The 24,893-nt window shown below is 37.8% G+C and overlaps 1 protein-coding gene across 1 annotated transcript in view; it reads right to left on the bottom strand.

The window, feature by feature from the left end:
• Window positions 1-3,884: 3,884 nt before the first annotated feature.
• The window catches only part of LOC103140063 (acid-sensing ion channel 1-like), a 65,767-nt gene continuing 44,758 nt past the window's right edge, over window positions 3,885-24,893 (bottom strand). Inside the window, exons 3-6 of the mRNA XM_016672899.1 lie at window positions 6,895-7,045; window positions 5,954-6,081; window positions 4,671-4,821; window positions 3,885-4,568 (exon numbers count right to left, since the gene is read on the bottom strand). Coding sequence (XP_016528385.1) covers window positions 4,360-4,568; window positions 4,671-4,821; window positions 5,954-6,081; window positions 6,895-7,045 — 639 coding nt within the window. The 3' untranslated portion in view covers window positions 3,885-4,359. The remainder of the gene's footprint in view (window positions 4,569-4,670; window positions 4,822-5,953; window positions 6,082-6,894; window positions 7,046-24,893) is intronic.

Below are 24,893 nucleotides of genomic sequence, written 5' to 3'. Positions count from 1 at the left end.
GACTAGTTTATTTTCCAAATTATTATATTTAGCTAAATATTGTTGTTGATGGGGCACACAGATAAAAGAAATAAAAAATAACAAAAAATAAAAAATAAAAGCTCAAAAAGGGTACTAGGGGCATCAAGAGTAAAAGGGGCAGGGCATCAAGTCCCCTTCACCCCCTCAGCACATGCCTGTGTTTATTTATGAGGGTGTTCAGGTGTTGTCCAAGTGTGCCATTCGGAGTCTCCAAATGGCACACTTGGACAACACCTGATATACAAACGTCAAATGACTAACTTCAACATACAGTCATCAATGAGGCTCTAATGAAAGATAATGACCAGAGGAATTCTCTGGTAGACACATTACTGACAGAGGAGATGACTTAGAATTATATAAATAAAATAGCATATCTGGGGGTGGGGGTTGTTAGCATACAGTCAGACCTCCTCCCCCTTCTTCAGTACACTGTCCATTTGTCTGCCTCCATCCGTCACCCCCCCACACTTCTAACAGTACGCTAAGGAGGCAGGTCCTGACTTGGTGGCAGGTCCTGTGTTCTTGTATTTGGACCGCCTCCAATTCCAGCAAATTCAAACAGACCAAATCTTGGAATTTTTGTCAATATTTCAGCAGGAAGATCTGTCTGCAGTGGGAATATTTTTGCGTTCTTCCATAAGGAGCATAGTGCATACTCTCTGATGGAGAGCATCCTTTCAACAAGACACTTCCTGTTTCTGTCACCAGCAGGCTTAGTCTCATTAGCAGCCTGAGATAAAGCCTCGTTAGGAGGCTTTATCTCAGGCTCTTCAATCATGTCCAGGTCTTCGAAGGTTAAAGATTCGATGTCTTCCAAGACTATATCACCTTCGTTCACATATGGATATTCTTTGTTTTTGTCTTGGTCCTCAAAGTGTACTGTGTCTTGGCTTTCAGTGGTTGTTAGTCCCAACTCCGAGGCCGATCCCAACTCCGAGGTTGATCCTGACTCCGAGGCCGATCCGGACTCCGAGGCCGATCCGGACTCCGAGGTCGATCCCGACTCAGAGGCCAGTTCGGACGCAGAGGCCGGTCTGGACTCAGAGGCAGGTCCGGACTCCGAGGCCGATCCCGACTCCGAGGCCAATCCTGACTCCGAAGCCGATCCTGACTCCGAGGCCGATCCCGACTCAGAAGCCGGTCCGGACTCAGAGGCAGGTCCCAACCCGGAGGTAGGTCTGGACCCGGAGGCAGGTCCAAACTCAGAGCCAGGTCTGGACTCAGAGCCAGGTCCGGACTCTGAGGCAGGACCGAACTCGTAGCCAGGTCCGGACTCTGAGGCAGGACCGAACTCGGAACCAGGTCCGGACTCGTTGGCAGGCCCGGACTCGTTGGCAGGTCTGGACTCAGATGTCAGTCCTCCCTCCTCTGGCTGGGCCAAATTCAGAGGCCTAACTGAGGCTGGATGAAGCTCAACGTTTGTCCCATTCTTATAGGGTACCAGACAGTCAATGACATCTGAAGAATCTGGACAACAGAAGACATCTTGAAGGCACTTCCATGTCTCTTTTAGATAGTCTTTCTGAAGGTGAAGTTTTCTAGGACGTGCCAGGGTTTGTTTGAAACATTGCATAACTTTGAAAATAACTAACGGATTGTCATTCTTAATCATCTTAAATAGCAATTCTCTTACTACATAATCATTGCCAGAGAGAAGCTGAAAGATGTCCCCGGAGAGTTTTTTGTCCATCTTGTCAAAAAATACAAAATTTATGTCTTTTACTTCTTCCCAGAGCTTTGGAGCAAGCTTCTGGTGGGCAAAGAAAGTGTACTTTATTCCGTAAGCGGCATATAAAGGTCTTTGACTGCACTTGTAAAGTAATCGCCAAAGAATTCTGTCCACCATTTTTCTTCTTTGCTCTTTGGTTCCATGTTTGAAACCCATCTGTTTCGCGTCCTTCAAAAATCGTTCAGGGTCCATGTCTGCCTGAGAATAATCCTCACTCAGGCAGTTTTCATCCGAGTACAAGTCTTCAGTTGGAAAAATCATCTTTCTGATCTTTTGTTTTGCAGATGTAAACATTTCCTTTCTATGAACAGGATTCTCAAGGTGCTGCTTGAATTTTTCCACTATAAATTTATGTCCATGTCTAAAATCAAGAAGTCCAATTAGACGTAGTCCAGAAGCAAAGTGAAATGCGTCTTTAGCAAGGCTCTGGAAAATCCGTTCAGTGAGTTCCTCTGACAACTCCGAGAGTAAATCCACATCTAATTTTCCTGTTCTTCTCAACAGTAAGATCAAAATTTTATGGTGTTCTTCCTTAAATGTTTCTCTGACAAGATGCAGAGTTGGTCCGTCCGCAGATTTTTCAATCACTTTCCAAAGAAGTTCGCTGAGAAAGGTTTTTTTCCTGTCATCTTGGGGTATTTGACCAGGATGGACTTTGTTGGAGAACCTTTTTTTGATGTTTCTCCAAAAAATTGTGAGCTGTGAGCTTTTGCCACTCATCTTTTTCGAGCTGAGCTAAAACGACCAAATGTGCTACCTGACTTGTTAACTGATTTGTGTCAACTGACCAGAGAATTAACTGACCAGTTGGTCATGTCGTGGTCTCTATGACATCACAAAGTCATCCTCATGACACAGACATCATTTAAAGTCATGCTGATGACATCATTGTCAGCAGCATGGCAACTGTTGCTAAGGGTGATCATAGCATGCAGTGAGCATAGAATCTGTGGGCACTAAATACATTATTCCCACAAGTCTGAACTGGAAGTGATCTGCACAGCTTCACCAGAACAGGGGGGGCAGGGAGCCATTGGCCCCTCCACTTTACCGCCCTACACATTTTTATTTGTTATTTGGGTTCAATCTCATAACAGGCATAGGGCAAGTGTCAATGGGACCGCTACATCCAACCAGTTACTCAGTGAATCCACCGCTTTAACCCAGAAGGGTTTGAACATTTTGCAGTCTCATATTCAGTGCATTGGCTTATTTTGAGGGGGCAAAATGAATCGTAGCAAAAAAAGAAATAATAATAAAATAAAATACTTTTTTTTTTTCTTCAAAAAAGTTACTCAGGTGGATGTAACCAGTGCTACCCACTTTTGAACATAGGCAACATCATCAATAGCCTACAGGCTACTTTTTAACAAGCTTAAGGTGCTGTATTGCTATTAGCTAGTAATCATTTAGCTAACATTACATGCATCCATCTGCATTTGAACTCAGTCGGTTAGTTTTGGGAAAAACTGTGAAAAGTTCTTTGCGTTTTGCTGCCATAACTCCAACACAGCAGCAGGTCTCCTTCGCTGCCGCACAGGTGTAAACCCAGTGCGAGCGTCTTATTGCTCATGTTGCGTTTAAAGGCGGCTCGGAGAAACAGGTCACGACGGATTAAACAGTTTTAACTGCTGATAAAAGTGACAGGAGGCACAGATATGGGAAGTGCGGAAGCCCCTACTGGATCAAAACGATACAGTCCAGTGGGGGGGGGGCTGGCACGGCTGACTCTGTGGGCAGGCAATGCCCCCCCCAGTGCCCACCCATGCCGCTGGGCCTGCTTTAGTGGGGGAAGTGAAGCTAATGAAGCTTAATGGGACAACAGACGGAGATAAAACCAAAACTATCCAGGAAGAAAAGCTGTTAAAGACTGTATTATAAAACTAGAAAATGCCAGCCAAAGTGTGCCCGTCAGTTTAGACCCAGCGTTCTGCTGCTAATAATTAGCATCAATGCTAAAGAAAGCTGCAATGTATTGAACAGTATGTGGAGAGACTCAAGCATGTTGAGTAACATGGATGTATGCCATTCTGTATGTTAAAATTAGTGTATAAACTAAAATTAGCCAAAATGCTAATGTTAGCCTAAATGCTGGCAGTAGCATGTGGAGCATCACTAGCATGTTTTTTTAATTTGTCTTACTCCATTCAGTATGCTAAACATGTATAATTAATAAGAAAATTAGCTAATAGCTAACTTTAGGGAAAAGGCTAAACAATGTCTCATAATAGCTCATGCTTCACAAGGCAGTCACTACCCTTCTCTATGTAATGCTATGGCAGGCCCCAATGACAACAACTCTGAATTCATTGTTCAAGAAAAAGAAGAAAAAGAAACAAAACCTTGTATTAAAAGTTATTTGTGTTTAGAGTAAAATCATATATCCAAATATCCTCTATCAATCCCCTCCAATCTGACTGAGCTTGATCTGTTTTGCAAAGATGAATGAGCAAAAATTTCTGTCCTTAAATGTGACGAGTTTGTGAAGACAGACCTCAAAAGATTTTTAGTTTAATTTGAAGCAAAAAGTTGTTCTAAAAAGTATCGACTCAGCATGGCTGAATACAAATATTTCCTGTACAGATTTGATTTTTTTTAAAATAAAGTTATCCTTCCATTTCATTTGGGTCTATCTCATAAACAAAAAACCTAAAAACTAAAGTCAGAGTGAGAGAAAGTGCTTTGGTGGTGCATTCTGAATCCTTAAAATGCAAACATGTTCTGAAGTGCATCACTGCAGGACGGTAACCTTCCTTACCAAGAGCTGGGTCAGCACACTCTTTGTACATCTGGGGGGTGCAGAAGGACGCGTCGCCTGCAGCACAAGCAACACACACATGAATGCATTCCTCTGTTTTGCTTCTCCAAGCATCCACAGACATGTATTGATTTAACTTCAATACCGCAGATGTCCTACCAGGCATGTGCACCATGCGGCAGTTGCAGTTGTCCACCAGGTAGCGCGTCTCGCAGTCTATGCGGCAGGCGGTGATGCTGTAAGTGTCGAAGAAGTCTGAATCCATGGGCGTCACCTTACAGTCCCCCCAGGGCGGAGGAAGATATATGAGCTGTAATGACAACAAACATGTCTGGTCTTCATAAATCAAATTAAACCTTTAAAAGCTGAGGATGAAGCAGTTTGAAATATGAGGAGGATTAAATAGTAGGTAAAGGAAAGAGCAGCATGGACGAAAGATAGGCTGCAGAAATTGATTAAAAATTAAAAATCAAGAAAGTAAAACAGTAAAACAAACTGGGCTGTATTTTCTTACTACGATTAATACCATGTTGTGTCATTCTTTCTTATACATAATCTCAGGTTATCTGATGAAAAATAAGGCAACATTTTGTTGTAATTGACACATACATTTCTATTAAATGCTGCTAGTTAGTTTATTACTTATTTTCAAGTGGAAAAACTAAAAAGATGAGATGCTTTGGATGCTTATTTATCAGAAAATGTTCAGATTTTAAATCTATGCAGTCAAGAAAAACATCAAATCAAAAAATCAAACCGACTATTTTTGCATCGATTTTCCTATATTTTTTGTTTCTCATAGTCAAACAATTTCTGACTATGACTTTGGGAACTGCCAGCACGTACTGACCGGCAGGACAGAATTACCAATATTTCAAAATTATTTATCATAAGTTTGAAATATTTGTATTTATCATTAACATGTTTTCATTTAAAAGTGTTAAAGCTGAACTTTGCAGGCAGGAAAGTTTATGCAGCTTAGTACTTCATTAAATAAATTATACCTTCTTTGTTGTTGGGATTTTGACTCGAAAACTGATAAAACACAAAGAATTAAAAATGATGTCTGATTTTATAATTGATTTTTGAAGATAAAAGTCTTGTGTCTCTTCAGTTTGTTTGGTGTGTTTAAATAGGCTGGAATCAAACTGTTTGATTGGTAGAGGACTGATATGCTCCAGATATTGGTCGCCCATTACATCACCCCAAAGATTTAGGAATATTATCAACATCATGACCTGCACTGTATAGTAACAGATGGTTCTTTAAGCTGCAATTTTTTAAAAAAAGACTTCAGTATCTGTTTCCTGCATACTCTGGTGCACATAACTTCATTTATGTTATGTGCACATAACATAAATGTTATGTGCACATAACAAAGGTGAAAAACAAAGGTGAAAAAAGGAGGCAGAAATCTACGTTCCAGACTCTAGAGTTCGTACCCGCTGTTCCTGGCAGGACACAAACGTCTGGAATCCTGGTGAAACACCAAATCCTAGCTGGTCGATGAAGGACGGCTCCTCCTGACTGTGTATCTGAACTTTGATCCCAGCTTCAAAGGAAGTCTCATCTGAGGGGAGACAAAGGTGAAGAGAGTGTGAGATAACTGATAAGAGATAGAAAAAAGGAGTAAGCTTACACGAAAGACTTTTTTACTAGAGAAAACTTTGAAATTTTCTAGAAAAACAACACATTTCTAAGGTTTAAAAGTTGAAAATTACTGGAAAAACAGACATTTTGAGATTAGTCTCAGAAAATTCCTAGAAAAAACAAGGAAATGTTTGAGTCTGAAATGTTGAAAACTTTCTTTAAAAAAAACTTGAGATTAATTAAGACATTTTCTGGAAAATCAAGAAAATTCAAGGGTTCAAAAGCCAGAAATTTGCAAGGAAAAAAAATCTACAATTTTTAGATTAATCTTAGAAAAACAAGGACATTTTGGAGTTTGAAAAGTTGAGAAGTTTCTAGAAAAATGTCAGAAATTTTGGCATTAATCTTAGAAATGTTCTAGAAAAAACTAGGAATTTTTTGAGTTGAAAATGTGAACGTTTGCTATAGAAACAACTCAGAAATTTTGAGATTCATTTCAGAAATTTTCTAGAAAAAAAACAATGAAGTTTGAAACTTTTGAATCATCAAACATTTCTGAGTTTTGAAGCCAAGAAATAAAAAAAATATATAATCTTGTTTTTTCTAGAAAATTTCTGAGATTAATCTACAAATTTCTGTGTTTTTTGGCAGAAATCTTTTTTGTCCTATGATTCTTTCACGCTAACCGAGGCGCTGACATGAACCCTTTTGCCTGCGCACACACACACACACACACACACACACACACACACACACACACACACACACACACACACACACAAGGGTCTCTGACCTGTTTCTCCCCAGACTGGCAGGTATTCATCCTGCTGGATGTCCAGCATGAGCTCCAGTCCGTTTCCCATGCCGCCCTTGGTGGTGATGAGCGGAGGACTCCCATCTCCACCGGCGTTGAAGGTGTAGCATTTCCCGTAGCGAGTGAAGACCTAAAGTGACACAAAGGAAGTTCAGAAATGACATGTCATGCTTTTCCACTTGGGGTCAGTGTTGCACTCACTTTCTGGGGTTTATGTGTGAATGCGTTTAGGTGTTGGTGATAACATGTATATGTATTTGACAGATAAAGCATGACAGAAACAGAGAGAGGAAAAACTGTGGGAGAAAGAGGAGCAGGAGGAAGAAAATGGTAAAAAGAAGGGTTTTTTCCCCCCATGGCTGTGTAAGTTACACAATCAGCCCAGTGAGGTGATGGAGACTGGCAGTCTGGCGATTTAACATTCCCTCGCTCGCTCTTTATGGCACTTATAATGGACCTGATGTTACCATGGAGACCAAGCATCCCAGCCAGGAAGAATGCTGCTTTAATTTTCAAGGAAAGCTGAGAGACAGATGTTAAATCGGGCTTCTGTGAAATACGAACAGCACCCAGTTTCATAGAAACCAAACAATATCAAGCAGTGAAGGACTCTTGCATTAGACCGTTAAGTGCTGCGTGAGTCACATAAACCAAGGCAGGGAACGACGGAGAGTTGGGATGCAAAGTGAAGAAGACAGAGCGATAGCGGGAGTTTAGCCTCTGATGCTTGGAGCAAGCTTTTGTTCGCCATTTTTTTTTGCCACAGACTGACATATCTATGATTAGAGGGAGCAAGCCAAACAAGTAATTGCCGAGAAAGAGTTTGGATCTCGCTGCAGGCAGTTTAAACATTTGGGGCCATCTATCATGAAAAGTCAGCGAGGGACTGCTGCTGGTTGCAGCAGACGCAGACATCAATCTGAGGTGGAGAAAAACATTCAGCGCTGAAAAGGCGATGGGAAGGCACATTAGGCCTCGGTATTTACTTTGTTTTTCAAGTGCTGCACACTGAAAATATGCAAAAATGAAAATGTGGAGGGAGCACAAGTGCAGGACTGGGAGTAATTGGAGTTTATGTGTTTTCTGTGTCTTTTGAAAGCATCACAAAAATATTCACACCCAGCTCGAAATGGGTTCAAACGGCTGAGTGCAGCAATTTTCACAGCAATTACAAAATGTGGTTTTAGCTCCGAGTGCAAGTCTCCAAAATGACGGCATAAATGCACCAAGCTCAATGGTGAAGCTGAAAGTGTTTCATTTGCTGCACATTTGTAGTTTTCATGCTGCAAGGTGCAATTATACATAAAAAAGATACATCTAAATTTGTATATCTTCTAAATGTTTGACTTCGCCTCACTGCAAGTGCCATCATTATGTCGATTTAATGAGAAGCTGGTTGGATGCTGATAAGAAAGATGACCAAGGGAATTTAACATGTTAATACAAACTGCAAATTAACATCTTCACAAAGCAACATAAGCTCCTCCAGTGTTTGCATCAGTTGTTTGCTTTATTATTTCTGCACGATTTATTAAGCACATTGCACGAAACGCACACAGTGGCAGTTTGGCTCATTAAGTCCAATGGGAGAAATTTACAAATATTTCTATGTCAGGTTGCAGTTCTTCAGCCACAAACTAAGTAAAAATCATTTATTAATATTTTAAGTTCGATAAAAGCTTTTATTATCAAGACAAGCTGCTTTAAACTAAGAAGCATCTGCAGAAATCACTTATTGATTCAGTCAGATGTTCTGGTTCAGGTCCAGTTCTCTCTTATATCAAAATGTGCCAGATTATAACAATTGTTCAAACTAATAATATAAATATATTGAGGACTACTAATTTATAATTATGTCAGAATAAAAAAGTTAGTGTGTGATTGGATTCACAATCCTCCAAGAAAACACAGTAATTTACATAAATTCTTAAAAAAGATTTCCCCATTAAATATGTAATATTTCATTTAAATATTGAACATTTCTGGAATAAGTTTTGCACACTTTGCATATTAGTTCCTACAAATATTGCGGTGCACTTTCTTCCACTTATTGCAACACAATCTCTCAGGAAATCACTCTGTCACCACTGACAGTCACTCTGGTAGCCTATTTTATAATTTCAGAACAATTTTTATTCTGTGAGATCACGCTATTTATTAAACAAAGCAACCAACTAACACAAAATACACAAATTTGAAATTTAGGATTCAAAAACTGCTAGACTTTTTGGATCGAAAAGACTTATTTTGTCCAAATGTATGGAGAGCCATTTGCGCCAAAATTAACTAAATAAATAAATGGGTTAAATAAATAAAAAATGAGTAAAATAAATCAAAAAATGAAGTAAATGAGTGAAATAAATAAAAAATTTGTTAAATAAATAATTTAGCTTTTTCATTAAACCAATTTTTAATTTATTTATTTTTCATATTATCAATTTCCCAATTTCTCTTTTTTATTTATCTATTTGTCATTTATCCCTTTATCCATTTACCCATTCAAATGAAGAACAAAAAGGACAAAAAAAGACGTCCGTATTCGACTAACTGGCATACCCGTCAATCCAGCATACTTCATGGTAACGCGCATGCGCACATCGATGTTACGTCACATACTGCTTACACATACCGCCGATCCAGCAAGATTTGTAGTATCGTAATTCCGCCACATGTTGCGCTGTCTGAAAAATTCCAGCAGTTTCTGAAAGGGGAGACGTTGCGCTTTCCAGCCAATATAGGGTTATTATGGTAATATACCGAAGTGTCTTTTAACAGACTGTAAATTGTGAAAATAGCTTCCTAGATGTTGAAAGTTCCAGTTGTTATGGATAAATGGGCAAATATATTTACTCACAGGACATTTAAAGAACTGCGTGCAATTAAAATAAGCAAAAATATCCAAGCGGACTTTTTAAATTTAGGACATAAAGGGTTTTAAATAACGATTAAGAAACCGGTTTGGGATTCCCATCTCAGTGCTGTGTGAGGAAAAACAGCAGGCAAAATAAAATATCGCCGTCTGACAGTTTGAAAGCGTAATGTTGCTGTGGTTTGGTGTGGAAGAAAATGTAGGTGTCAAATGTTTCTGGAGTGAAAGGAATGAGTCTGAGCTGATGGGAGCCTGGAGAAGACCAGAAATTGGAGAACACTGTTGGCAGGCACTGAAATTCAGTATGAATAGATTTCTGTCTGGAGCTCATGAACTGCCAGGATGCGTTGTAAAATGACAAAAACTATTTTTCAGCCAGGTATTGTTTGAGAGTCTTTAAGTCACAAACCTGCCAAGAGGAGAGACGCCACAATGTAAATATTCGAGGTTAGTTATTATTGGTCCCAAACAATCCCAGCAGTCAGATGATTTATTCTGTGTTGGCATCACGTCACGTGTTCGTCATTTTTGGTTTGTTGCATCTACTAAACAATATTTGCAACACAAGACACATTACATAAAATAAAACATTTTGCAGAGTTAATCCTCACTGGTCAAAGCTGAATATTTAGAAGAAATATGTTCAGTAACTCTGAGGTTGTTGAAATATTTCAGTGTTGATCGGCTGACTGACGCTGCTGCCTTTTGAGTTTAAAGTCTCTTCATGAAAAACCGTCTTCCTTTTCTTTTCCTCTTCTCTCTGCTGGAGTTGGCGCTCTCTACACACTCATTTTCACCTATTGATCACACAGCCTGATGGCTGGCTCAACATCTGTAAAAGAGGAAGGACTCTGTCCTTTCTCCTGCAGTCGGAGGAAAAATGCGTTGACCGGCACGGCATAAACAAATCAATCATTGTATAAATGTTAAATGGTGTATATGAGAGGTGCATAATGTTCTCCAGCAGTGTGATCGATCCACAGATGTGAGTTTATTTCAGGCGACACTCGGCCTCAGCTGTAGGCTGCACCAAAACAAAGTCTATGGAGCTTTTCTGCACAATAAAAATGGTTTTCAGCACCAGAATAAAAAAAAAAGTTATTTATTTCAATCTGTAGAACGTAGAAACTACAAATCAATCCTTCCTGACATTCTGTAATTAATTATCTTCTATACTTCAAACAGACTGTAATGTTTGTAGCTTTCTGATCTATAAAACTGTCACTCACATGTAATTTTTCATGCATTGAAAAGCTCTCAACAGAGCTCAGCGGTAATAAGTCATTATGCACATAATTATGTATATCTGTTTTATATACGCATGTCAGGTTTTCAAAGAATCTCTAAAAGGCTAATCCTTGCACTTTGCCATCCATTTGGCAAGGTCTTAATACAGCCTTCCAATCTGCGACTGGCTAAAAGACGTCTCAGAAGGCTACGTTCAGTCCATTAGCGCTCTCCCTGTTTAATAGGGGCGGTTTTAAAGACTTGAAAGCTGTCTCGGTGAAGTGCAAACACTTTCACTGTTATTAAGCTGTATTCTTCAACACCTACCGCTGGGAAAGGCAAGCAAGGAGCAGTCAACAGTGACCAGAGCGACAATAAAAGCTAAAGAGCGTTACAAAAGCAAAACAGAACAAATTCAATCAGGATTTCAGCTTAAGGAATACAAAATAGCAAAACATTTCTGCTTTTCTTCATGTGTATGAAGCTTCTCAGACATTTTTTTAGGCTGCTAGCTTGCTGCCAGCTGTTTGCTAGTGTTAGCATGCTAACAGCATGTTGAAATGTTTATGCACAGCATTTATTTTAATGTGTTACGGTAGTTACACGTCCACTGCTAATGGGAGCATGTCTGAAGGATTTGGTTGCACGGCAGAATAAAATATTTATGGGGACATCATAAATCAGAGACTATGAGATTATTGTCCTCTTGTTCTGCATAAAATATGCAAATAAACTGGTCTCACTTTTTACTTCTCTGTTTGTTAACTTCTAGATGGTGAAAAATTGATTGCCAGAAACAAAAATGGCCTCGATTTGCAAAGGTGTGATGTTTTTGTTAGTGTGATGTTTTTGTTGTTGTCTCTCTGCGATGTCTCTTAGAGAAAACACTGGTTTGGGCCCACAGGGCTTGAAATGTCGAACCTTTTCTCTTTTTGTTTGTGTCCACAGCGGTTTTCACGTAAGTTTAAGATGCATTTCCTCTACTATGTTAATTGTATTCCTGCTTTTTCTGTCACCATTACATTTTTATCTGAAGTCAACAGTTGCTTCTCATACAAAAATAACTAAGTAGAAAAATTGACCTCAAATTTGGTTTCAGTGCCAAAAGTAGCTACAATTTTTCACATTTTGTCATCTTTAGCCACAACGTTTGTTAGGTTTCATCTGGTGGACCAAGTTGTACATAACATATTAAAATCTGATGTTGCTGCTGAATCAATTCAAACTATTTTTTACTTCAATTGCAGCTGCAGCTCTACACACGTGCAAAGATTGAATTTTTTGGTACATTTTTCCTCGCAAAATAGCTTAAGCTCAGACAGATTGGATAAAGAGCCTCTGTGTGAACATAAGTTTTCAAGCCACCACAGACTTAACTGGATTTGAAACTGAATTGGGTCATTCTAACACATTTATACGCTTTAATTTAAGACCCTCCACTGAATCTCTGGCTGTACAGAGTTATTATCCAGTTGGGAGGTGAACTTCTGCACCATCCTGAAGTCTTTCTCAACTAGCACCAGTTTCCTGGCCTATGATGAAAAATGCGCCTTCTGTTATGGTGAAGGTAGGTTTTAAATGAGGGTAGTGATTGGTAATTTTCCACCAGACTTTACATGTAAAACAAAAGTTAATGGTTTCTTCTTCTACATGGTTACCGTACCATGGCTTCTGTCTTTCTTTCAGCCACAAGTTATTTTTTTAAAATCCAACTGGAACAACTGAAATAAATACTTTTCAATCAAATCTACGGCATCTTAGTCATCTCTAACAACACAAAAAGAGACGAAATATCTGGCATTAAAAGGAGTTCATGCATATACTTCTGAAAATAATGCAAACAAATGGTTTTTTTTTAGAGATGGGAGATATACACTGTAAAAAAAAAAACATCTCTAATTTGTAAAACACGGCAGCTGTGATTCCCAGAATCTTACCGTATACCGTATATACAGGTTTTATATATTTATACGGTAAAATTCTGGTAAAATCCTGGCAATAACAGCTGCTGGTATTTTACCGTAAATTAGAGATGTGTGTTTTTTTTTAAATTATTTTTACAGTGTACTCTATTGTCACACTGTAAAACATTTGAAGGTGGTTTAACTTGAAAATGAAAGTCCACCTGCTGCCTTAAAAATGCAATTAAAGTCAACAATTAAATTATTTTGGTTTTAACTCAGAAATTAAAGTTCATGAAGTTGATTAAGTAACAAACACAAGTTGTCTAAACTTTGTTTTTTAAGTTCATTAATCTTGAATTGTGAGTTTCAACTTAATGCTGCAATTTAAACCACTTAAGTATTTCAGTATATTCAAGGGGGAAAAAAACTGCCTTCACCTGGTTAAAGAGCCACATTTCTCTTTTATTTTACTCACAATATCAGGTTAATATAAATACTTATTTTACTTTAGAATAATTTAAATTCTTTTTTCAAATTGCATAAACAAATTTGAGTTTTATTAAACATCACAATGAATTCTGCTCAAAAACATTTAGTGTAAAATGGACATTATCCTCAAGCATTAAAATAAACATTTGCCTTAATAACAAAAGAATCAGATCAACGTAACGCACTTCCATCTCAGGATACAAAAACAAGCCGCTAAGAATTCTGGGAAATAGTTCCGACTCCTGTCTTTATCTTCTTTTAGTTTTTTTTTAAGTGCTAACCTAAAAACTTGAGTTCATTTCACTCTTGGAGGTTTAACAAAATGAATAAAAAGTTAACGCAACTTTCTGCTGTAAGTTCATCTTTCACAAACTCACACATTTAAAAGTTCAAAATCTAAAACTCGCTAAATTTATTTGACTTAAAGTGCAGGAGACAGCAGACACAACTAAATGCAGCTCAGATGTTTTACAGTGCAGACAGTGAGTACATTTTAACCTTCAGGTTGGTCTGCAGGCCTCACTAAATATCAGTCTGTTGCACTTTGCATGCATAATAGAAACTTGTCCTTAACTTAATCCTCTCTGCAAATATGACATTGAGAAAAATCTTTAAAATATGCATTTTTACCTTTGGAGTGGTCAACCCCACCAGCTCATCCAAATAATTTTTATTCTTTGACTTACCTTAGAAACCACTGTGTAGTAAATTTAGCATTCTGTGTCTCTGTAATATTCAGCAGGCGGTTTTGAAGGCCGCCTCATTGTGATCGCTCATGTTACCAGAACAAAGATGGAAATAAATAAAAGCCTCAGAGCAAAACCACACGCTCCTCCTCCGCCATTAGGGCCTGGATGAATAGCTGACTCACCAGACTAATAGCCAGGTGGAACCGAAAGCCGCTCCAAAGGGAGAATAAAATATGTGCACAGGATGTTTGTGTTTTCCTGTCTTAATAATGACAAGACTATGCAATATTTTCAGTGTCGGAGTAATCCTGAGTCACCATCTGTCAAAATAAAGAAGCTAAAGAGTTGATAAAAATACAAACTGTGTGCTTTAATTAAAGCGCAAAATAAAACTTTCTTTGGGCATCTTAGAGGGGTAAGAAGAGATTTCCTAACAAGCTGCTTCTCTTCGACTTGCTGTGACCAATCAAAGGATGGTTTTCACAAAGAGTGTGTCTGATGAGAGGGACACTCCACCTCACAAACACACCAAATGGGCTCTGTGGCTTCATTTGCTGCTCCATGTTTCCTGACCCTGTTTAAGTTTCTGTATTTCCACAGATGGGCAGCCGGAGAAGCTGCACCAGGGTCAGACTGAAAGTGTCGTAAGAAGACATTTTATTCAAATCTGCATTTAGGTATGAGACTAATGGGCTGAAAGCCTGCAGTGACTCAATCTAATGCATTTTATGAAAACTGTGCTGTACTTTGAAGTGAGATCAAAGGAGACGGGAAGGTATTCTCACAAAAGTAATGTTTTAAACAGACAAAGAGAGCAGATCTGTGTCCTTTTCTATTGAAATGCTTTGCTTTGTGGAGACCAAAATCAGATTAAAACATTTTAATCTAAAGGATGGGAAAGATGCTGTGATGTTAAAGCTCTCCATAAGCTTCTTTAATAGACTTCTGTTAAAATTATGTGGTAAAAAATAAACCAGGAGGATTTATTTCATTTTTTTTACACTATTAACATGATCTAAACAGTAAGTTAGCAAAAAAATACTTTTTTGATTTTGGTTCAATTTCAGTGTTCAGTTATGTTGATGTGTCATTTATCTTTGTTTCATTTTCACTTCTGTACTTGTTAAATGTCACATTATATTTGGAAACTGATTTAAAATGAAAATTTTTAATAATTTCTTTGCACACACCATGAAAACTAATGATTAGGAGGCCTAAAGAAAACAGTACAGTACATGTACCTTTGTTTAGTTTATAATCCAAATAATTATTCAGTGGAATATTTAGTAACTACAACAAATGATAATATTAAAAACCACAATTTCTATGGAGTAAACTCTAATCCAGGGTAATTTACACTCTGCTCCTAACCACTTCTGTCTGAATTTGGCTGAAATTTGAAGTTTTAAATTAAATACTTTGTATACAGAAACAGATAAAATCTTGGAAAAAATAGTAAGGAATTCCAAAAGCCAAAACTATTTGCAGAATTTATCGTTCAGACATCGCCCCCGTCACAAGCGCCTAAGCAATGCCTGCTTGTTTTCACCAGCAGGAAGACCCGCCATCGCCGCCGCCGCCTCAGAACAGCCATTTGTCAAAGTGATCAAGGTTTATCGTGGCATTAATCACGTCGAAGATGAATGTGCAGCACAGAGAAAACAATCAGCAACAATCAATTACTGGTAAATGCGCAGCCGGAAACAAAACATATTCAGTTCAGTCAAAGAGTTTATTCGTCAATTCAAGACTCCCTTGTTGCATTGTAATTAAACTTTCTGTTGTGTTTAATACCAACCACATGAATGCGACAACGGGCCGATGCTGCACCGTGTTGCACACACATCCATGATCCTTAAACGTTTCCACATTTTGACAAACTTCTATTAGATTAGTGAGACTTTAAGCTTTAAATGCAACTTTAAAAGAAAAGATACATTTTCAGACAAATGTAAATCTTAATCTGGTAAATATTTGTGTTTAGTCCTCTGAGTCAAAGCATGGTAGAGTCTGCTAATACTGAAAGTCTTTTCTTGTATTTATTTACCAGATTTGCTCATGGAGACTGAAATCTTTGTCCGTTCTTCTTTTAAAAACAGTTAAAAATCCATCACAAAGTTTTAACAGGATTTAGGTCTGGATTTTGACACATAGATCTGTTTTTATTGAAATTATTTCACTGCAGCTCTGCCTTCATGCTGTCCTGCATGATGCTGAATCTCTGCCTCTGTCTCCTTAGCAACAGGTTTTCTTCCAGGCTTATCCTCTTTTTAACTCCATCTATCATCTTACTACCTCCAACCTGCTTCCCTGTCTCTGCTGAACAAACGTATCCCCTCAGGATGATACTGCTTCCACCATGTTTTATAGTGAGGACTGGTTCAGGCGACATCCGGCAATAATGCCCCTCTCATATTGTTTTACAGGACTGCAGGCAGGTGAGCAGTCAACATGATTTTTTGTCTTGGGTGTCTCTAAATAGAATGAAGGCATTTGGGTTTTGTGTATTTTATATGGACATATCTGAAGAAAAAGGGCTAAACACATACTTTCCAGATATGCATTTGCAAAGACGTTTCTGAATGAAATGCAAAACAGAACCAGCGGTGATAAGATTTGGAAAATCAGGAAAACAGAAAACGAAGTTTGTAACTCCAGTCATGCAGCTTTTAGATGCAACACACCTGAATCACAAAACTGATTTACCTGCTTTGCAAAAGTCTGGTTGGAGCAGAGATGCATCTAGAAGTTGCAGGACAGTGCAGAGCGAGACAGTGCAAGTCTGGCAGTCATAAATTTATGTAAAAAAATCTACTAAGAGAAGAAAGTTAGTTGGGGGTTGTTTAGGTGATTTATCTGTGGTCTTCTCAGTCCTGTGCAGAAAGGATTCTTAGCCGCTTCAAGGGATTTGTTGTTTGTTTGATTGTGGGAAAAGGAATCTACAAAACCAGAAAGCAAATAAACGGTTTTCCTCTTTTTTTTTTTGAAGGTCGCAGTCAGAATAATGAATGAGAATTGATCATGTAAATCAGCGGTTTCAGCGCATTGACTTGGGGATCTCATGTTTGCTGCCGCACAGGGTGAAGGGCAGCGCTGCGTTATTTATCACCTAATCGTTGTGAACAGCCGGCACACCTGATGCTTATTGACAGCCGAGCAGTAATGAGAAATCTAAAAGCAGCTGCTGACCTAACTTCTTCATCACTTGTAGAAAATTGCAGCAAGTCAAATTGTTATTGCTCAAGAAATCCAACATCAGTCTCGTCTTTGTAAATTAATAACATGAAGCCTTCCCAGATATAGGATTTTCTTTCTTTATGTGGGATTAAAGCAACCGGCTCCTGCACAATAAAAGTAATTCTTGTCCCCAGGCTCTTCCTTCCTCCCTGGCTTGCATTGTTCTCCCGCGCGTCTCCTGAACTATGATGTTCTTTTCCCTGGCGACTCCGCTCCTTCTCCTGCTCCACTTCCCCACCCACTCCTGCCTCATTTGATGAATATTTCACAGGCCAGTAGAGACAGAGCCTCCTCCTCTCTCATCCTTTTCCCAGAAGACTGTCCAGCTCTCGGTACCCATCACCTTCGGAGGTGATAGAATCATAGTGCTGAGTAAGGGGTCATCCCTGGAGACCGCAGGAAACCAGAAAGCACATTAAAAAAAGAGAGAAAAATGGAAGTATGTGTTCACTAAAGTTGTATCTGGCTCTCAGAGACGGCCTGATCTGAAAGTCAGGACTGTGCTGACCTTCGCTTTATTGGAGCCTGGCAGAGTGAATTTAAAATTAGCCCTGCACTGCAAAACAAGAAAACAGCGAAAGGTCAATTAAAACCTTTATAATCACTATAAAACGACGACGGTGCGCTGCAGACATTCGCATAAAGGAGAATATAGTATAAAACGTAATCTGTCCAACAAGGAAAGTGTCGTAATAACATAAATAATAAATAAAAAATTGAAGTATAGCTCATATGGCTGCTTGTTACAGCCTTCAGTGCATTAAAGTTAAAGTAAGATAACTACAGTACAATCAATGGTGAAACTGTCTGTTTTGAAGGGAGGCAGACATATTTTAACACTATTTAGTGTTTTAATAAGTGAATATATTTATAATTCTGTAACAACTTAAAACCACCCAAAAACAGGTGCAGTTATACCCGAAACATGTTCATGTCGGGGTGTTTAAACTAGATTTAAATAATATTCTGATTCAAAGTGTGGCAGCAAAATTAGTAGATTTTAATTATGCACCAGTGACTTGTGAGACAGAGAAAGTCCTGGTGCAAAAACACGGCAAATGTTTTTCAAAAATTTGTTCTCTAAATAATCATCAAAGCAAAGCAAACCAACAGAGTAGTTAACTAAACACAGACAGGTTTTCTATATTCAGTCACACGGCTCCTGCAGTTTCTTTTCGATGAGATGAAACTCATGAAACAACATGAAAATGTTGGAGAAACTGGAGCTTTCTCACAGCTCAAACAGTCGAGAGGAAAAAGGGTTTCTGCAGCAATTTTTTGTGTAAAAGTCATTTTCTTGTGGTGTTTTTTTTTTAAGTGTATCAAATTAACCACATGCGTTTAGTCACTAATTATCTAACAAATCAATGGAGAGAAAAAGTTGATAAAGATCCGAATAATTCTAGTCAGAAATCCAAATGAAATTATTTGAAATTCAAATAACTTTGCACATCTAAAACTGACTGAGTGATAAGAAGTATTTTAAATTAAAACAAATCTGGAACTTATAAACCAGTAGAAATCTGCAGTGAGTATCTAAAACTGAAATTATTATTTATTTTTATGTTTAAATAATATCTTATAATTAAAATATTTTACTTGGTTTTTAATTGGAAAACTGTGATGAGCATTTCTTCTCCTGAAAGCTTGACACGTCCAGCTAAAAATAGCACCAATGTTTCTTTACAGTAGAAATAAAAGATCGGATATGAATCAGTGAGTAAATAAGGGGAGACGGAAAAACAGGAAATCTGTAACAGAACCACGATGACTGATTGAGCAGAGGCTTTTGCCAGTCTCTGAGGACAACTAATTGATGTTTTAAAGCAATCATGGTAGATGGAGAGCAGCAACACGACCCAAACAGCTGTGAGGAAATTTACTCTACTGGTAACTGAAACATAAAATCAGAGATTTTCTGCTGAAATGTATCAAAACATCTCCAGAGAGCAGACGATGAGCTGAATGTTAAATATAATCTTGGGAATACTGACGAGAGATGTTAGCGCGCTCGCTCACATTCCCCCTGAGAAGCTGAAGATCTTTTAGTTTGAAGTCAAATTTTCACTTTTTACTTGTTTAACATGGACTGTCAAGCAGAATCAAGTGAGCAGAAGCCAAGCAGTGCAAGAAAAGCATGATATATGTTTGAAAATTAAACATCCACAGCCCACACCAGTTAATTGTGACATGGGAATGCTCTTGGACAGGAACTCCCCGGTCAGTGCATCTCGATGAGCCGATCCATATGGGATGCTAAAACCTCCTCTGCCTGCCTCCTGCCTGCACGTCTCAATCATCACTACAATCGCCTACAAATCTCCTGTCAGCCTGCGCGAGCCAGCCATGCGACACACATCCCACGCTCACATTCGGCAGCGTGAGAAATGGCAGGGAAGGAGGAAGACGGTCGCTCCTCTCTGAGCTGCTTCTTCACCAAGTTTCCCTCCTGACTGCACAGAAACAGACCTACCAAGACTCCAAGGTGGCTTGAGTGCAACTTTTATTTACCTACATATGTAGAAATAATAAAATCCTTCAAACGATGAACCAGAATAAAAGTTTAAAGCATAGGCATATGGGGTAAATAAAATGTGTTTATTGGATTTTCTTGCGCAAAATCATTCTCATGTAATGAGATTTTACTCAATTTATTCAATTTTACACTTGCGTGTGAAATTGACTTAAAAAAAAAGTGCAATTATGCAACCGCACATCTTTGAAAAGCATTAGTAGAGCATCCAGTACAACCAATAACGATGCAGCAAGTGGTTTCTGGTTGGCAAGTCAGCAACAAAACACTTTGTCTTTTCCAGCAGCCATTGTACAGCACATACAGCAGTAAAACCAGCTGGATAAATGTGCTGGAGCTCAGCTTGGGTTGCTAGGTAACGAGCAGTGCTTCCTAGGGGTTACTAGGTGACGGGGCAGTGACTGCTGATTTGTGACGTTACATTCAGGTTTTTGAAACGGGTCGTTTTCCAAACGTCAAAAAACATTAATTTATTGCAAAAAACCTGGAAAGTGATTTATTTAAACGCTTAAATAAATCACTCTAAAAGAAGCAGTGGAGACCCGACTGGAAGTACAAAAACGTACAAAATGTTTGTAGCATAATACGTCCCCTTTGCTCTTTGTAATGTTGGAGTAGTTGTAGGTAATTGCACCAAATTACATTTAAGTGTTCAAATCAGCTCTCAAGAAAGTATTTTTAAAAATATAAATTAGCATTTCGCTTAAACAGCGACATTATAATGTCAGTTAATAACCTGAATTGACTCTTCAGGCCAAATTGTGTCTCTGGGTTGAAAAGAATCAGTGTAAGAGTTGTGTGATCCTCACAATCACACCTCAGGGGTTTCCCATGTCGCAGGCACACAGTCCACTCTGCTAATATCCTCGGCCCACTCGCAGCTTCTCTGCAGAAACACTGGAAGAAAAGTATTCTGAGAAGTTTCAAATCGTGATAATTAGATGAACGATGAATATTAAAGTTCAGCCTGTTTAACTCGTATACGTTTCCAAGAATTTTATTTTCTCTCCTACTGATTTTTTGGCATTAAAGGCCTAAATAGTGGAAACGAATATACCTTGAATTACGTTCTGCAGACTTTTTAGGTTTTAGATGTTTGATTTCTTGTTCAAACTTCTTGTTATTGACTGCTTGACATTTTTCTTTTTTAAATCATTTGTGCAGTAATTTGTCTTGTAGATAAAGCAGCTAAAAATCTCTTAATATTAAATAAAATCATCACATTCTGTAGGAATATAGTTTACAGATTCTATATTTAATTTATTACAAGTTCACTGTTACCAGGAATTCATTGTTTATTTATTTTTCTGCATATTTTCTATGCTCAAAGTGCACTTGCAGAGACTTATTACAGCAGTATAATGGTACATGGAAAATCCCATCTTTGATATTAGTAAGAGAAAAAAATGTTATAAAGAAATAATATTTTCTACAAGATCACTGGTTTTCTCTAAGGTCGATACAATTTTTCTCAATATGGACTTCTGTTCCTTACAGGATAAATGCACCAAGGCTGGATTTAAAAAATAAAAATTATGTAAAAATAAAACATGAATATATTTTGATTTTGCACCTCAAACAGGCCAGTAAATGTGAAATGAATTGTGTAGATCAGTGTTTTTCAACCACTGTGCCGCGGCACACTAGTGTACCGTGAGTGATCGTCGGGTGTGCAGTGGAAATTACCCAATCTCACCTACCGTATTTTCCGGATTATAAACTGCTACTTTTTTCCTACACTTTGAACATGCGGCTTTTCTGTGGATTTTTCTTCAACCACCAGGGGGCTCTTTAGCAGGAAGAGAATCATTGGAAGTCAAAAAATTTGAAGGTGCGGTTTATAGCTCATAGTCTGGAAAATACGGTAATTGGTCTTAAAAGATTTTTTGAAAACGAATTAATTATCTGCAAATAATGCCATCTTTGAGTGTCTTGCTGTAGTAGTGACTAGCGGCGTAATCATGTAATTTTCTTACCACTAGATGGCAGCAGGTACAGAGCATTTTACATTAAAACAAGATAATTAGTGATGCATGAATGTTAAACACACACACAACAGTGTTGTGGCCCTGTTCAGGTGTATTTTTGAAGTGACATGTTAAGTGCAATTTGAAATAAGAAATGTAAAATATGATAAAAATAAATTTTTGTGTTTATTTGATTCCTATTCAAGACACGTTGATAAGAATGACTATATACAATATAGGCGGCTACAGAGTATCTTTGTTTACATTTTTGGTTGGTGGTGTGCCTCGTGATTTTTTCAACTAAAAAAATGTACCTTGGCTCAAAAAAGGTTGAAAAACACTGGTGTAGATTAATGGTGTCCAAACTTTTGGCCATTTGGGTCAAATTCGCACAGTTCAAAGTACTAATGGACCACAATAAAAATAAAAATAAAATAAAAGAGTTGCAAATGGCTGCATATTTCTCTTAGTATTTCATACTCTTTAGCTCTTAAACTGTCACAGTTATTACATAATAATCAACTCGTTCTGCTTACATAAAGGAGAAGTATAAATGACTTTGTGAAATTTAGTGTAGAAGCTGCAGACTGCAACCGACTGTGAGCATCTCTTACAAACTTGTGATTAAAACTAAACACAGCTGGCTGTGAAATATGCTCTCAGTTTGTGCCTACTGGGCTTCTGCACAAACATACGGAGAGAAGGAGGAATAAATTGTTGGTTATAAACTGAAGGGAATACAATGACGCCCATTTTCTTGCAGCTCTTATGAGTTTATTGTTATCTTACTAGTTGGTTCCTTCATGGATATAAGTCACCATTTGTTTTCTGTGCATAATGCATTTGTGTCTTTTGGTTTTAATTTAATTGAGAACAGTCTGGGGAAAAGACATTCAGTCACATTTAATAAATTAGAATAAGTGTCCAGATTAAAATGTGTAAATTCAGAACAATTAGGAAAAAAAAGTTTATGAAGTAATGTGGATAATATTATTACTGCTATTATTTTTGTAGGTGTTTTCGTTTTTTTTTATGTTTTCTTTGTCAATTCAAACAAAATTCTGTTTGTTCTTAACTAAATCTAATTAAATCTGAATCAGAAATTTAACTTAAATAGAGATTACATCGATGGGTTAACTATTAAAAGAGTGTGTGTCGTTTATTGGATTCATGTAATATGTGTAAGGTTATGTAGGCGATGTGAAGATAAATGGATAAAAAGTGGGAATATAGATAAATTTGCACTTCCACCCACTGCCTTGAATATGTAAAGCAAAGGTTTTGACATTTTGCTACATGGTGCAAGTATTCCTGTACATATTCATGAAGTAATACAGATTTTTATAAAAAGCATATTTTCAATTTTAAACTAACTTCATAAACAAGTTTTGAATGTTTTCTGTTATTTGTTGCTTTTTTTTTACTTTGAGTAGTTTCACTGTGTCAATGAATTTGAATAATTTAGATTGTACAAATAGTGTGTTAGTATTACCTCGATATCCCACCGTATGAATTATTGCTCTTTTTTGCAGTGTTGTTAATGCCTGCAGTGCAGTTTTGCTCCAGATCTCTGCGCAGATTCTTAAATAAGGTGCGAAGCTTTTGGTTTATGACAGACTTGACTTATTTAACAGAGATATGTTTTGAGACTTTACCTGGAGCATTTCTGAATTTTGAATCAATAATGACAACTAAAAATGTATCTTCATCAGCTCTTTCAATATTCACCCCTGTATCTACATTCCTCTGTGTGATTGGCACTTCCCAACTAATTATTTCTGTTTTATTCAGGTTTAAGGAGAGCTTGTTTTCATTTAACGAGTTGCATCCTTTAGTAGCTGTTTATCTCAGGTGCAATAGGGAATGAATACATGAATTATGAACAATGTGGGACTAAGCACTGAGCCTTGAGGAACTCCACACATAACGTCCAAATATTTAAAACAAACATCTCCCAACTTCACAATAACTATGAAACCTCTTCATTCCATATTGTCACCTTTTGTATTAATAAATTAGGATTCACTGTGTTAAATGTTTTTTTTTTGTCAACCAGCTATTGAACATGATTTTTAATAAGCTCAGATTTCTGTTAAAAAATGCTTTTATTGGTCTGATGTAATGCTCTAATCTCAAATGTTTTAATTTGCTGTAAACAGAAAAGCATCATAATTAACATTGATAACAGATAGAAAACATTTGTCTGCCATTATTCTGTCATTTGTTTCACTTAGTGAAATAAGTTATTGAAATAAATGAACTTTTCAGCGATGCTCTAATTCACTGAATATGAATGAATCCTCCTGAAGGCTATTAGATGTTTCGTTTAAAGGATTTGTACATTTTTTTTCAGGTCAGGGAAAAATTATTTCTGAAAACAATCAAAAGACTTTTAATAAATTGGGTTGAGGTGTATGTATGTTTGCACAGAGGTTTGTAAGTAGTGTTAAGATTTTCCATGTATTTTTTCTTCCTGTTGGGTCTTGCTCAGGGAAAATTAGCACAAATACAAGCCTAGATTTATATAGCTTTTTATATTTATTATATGTCAGCATTACTGCATCATTTCCTCATTGAAATATTTGGCTTTAAGCTCAAATAGAAGAATAAAATCAACCACTTCCAGGAGGAAAATTGCAGCACAAACCCCGTGACTGAACAAATGTAGTTTTTGTGACAGTTGATCTCAGCATCAGCCCTTCTTGACTCACTGGAGCGCCGGTTGCTTCGCTGCTCCTGCCTGTTTACTGCTGCACTGTCAGAGCAAACTCTGCTCTGTGCGATGCAGCAGCTCACAATCGGTCTGAAAAAGCTGCGACTGAGGAGAGCCCGGTAATGACGGGTTATTTCTGTCGAGTTTAAAATAGACCACATGGCCAGATGATTGCATGTCCGCCTGAGACGAGGACGGAGTGTTACCTGTGTGCGAAACATGACTCTCTGTAATGGATGCTGCTCGTTGTACACTTCCAGTACGACGTCTGGAAACCCACTCACCACGGGATTTAATGATGGACTTTAATTAATGGGTATCTTCAGTTGGAATCAGGCTTGGAATTAAGC

The sequence above is a fragment of the Poecilia formosa genome, unplaced genomic scaffold, assembly GCF_000485575.1.
Source record: "Poecilia formosa unplaced genomic scaffold, Poecilia_formosa-5.1.2 Scaffold67, whole genome shotgun sequence".
Lineage (NCBI taxonomy): Eukaryota > Metazoa > Chordata > Actinopteri > Cyprinodontiformes > Poeciliidae > Poecilia > Poecilia formosa.
The sequence above is the reverse complement of the archived record's forward strand: the minus strand, read 5'-3'. Positions and strand labels throughout refer to the sequence as shown.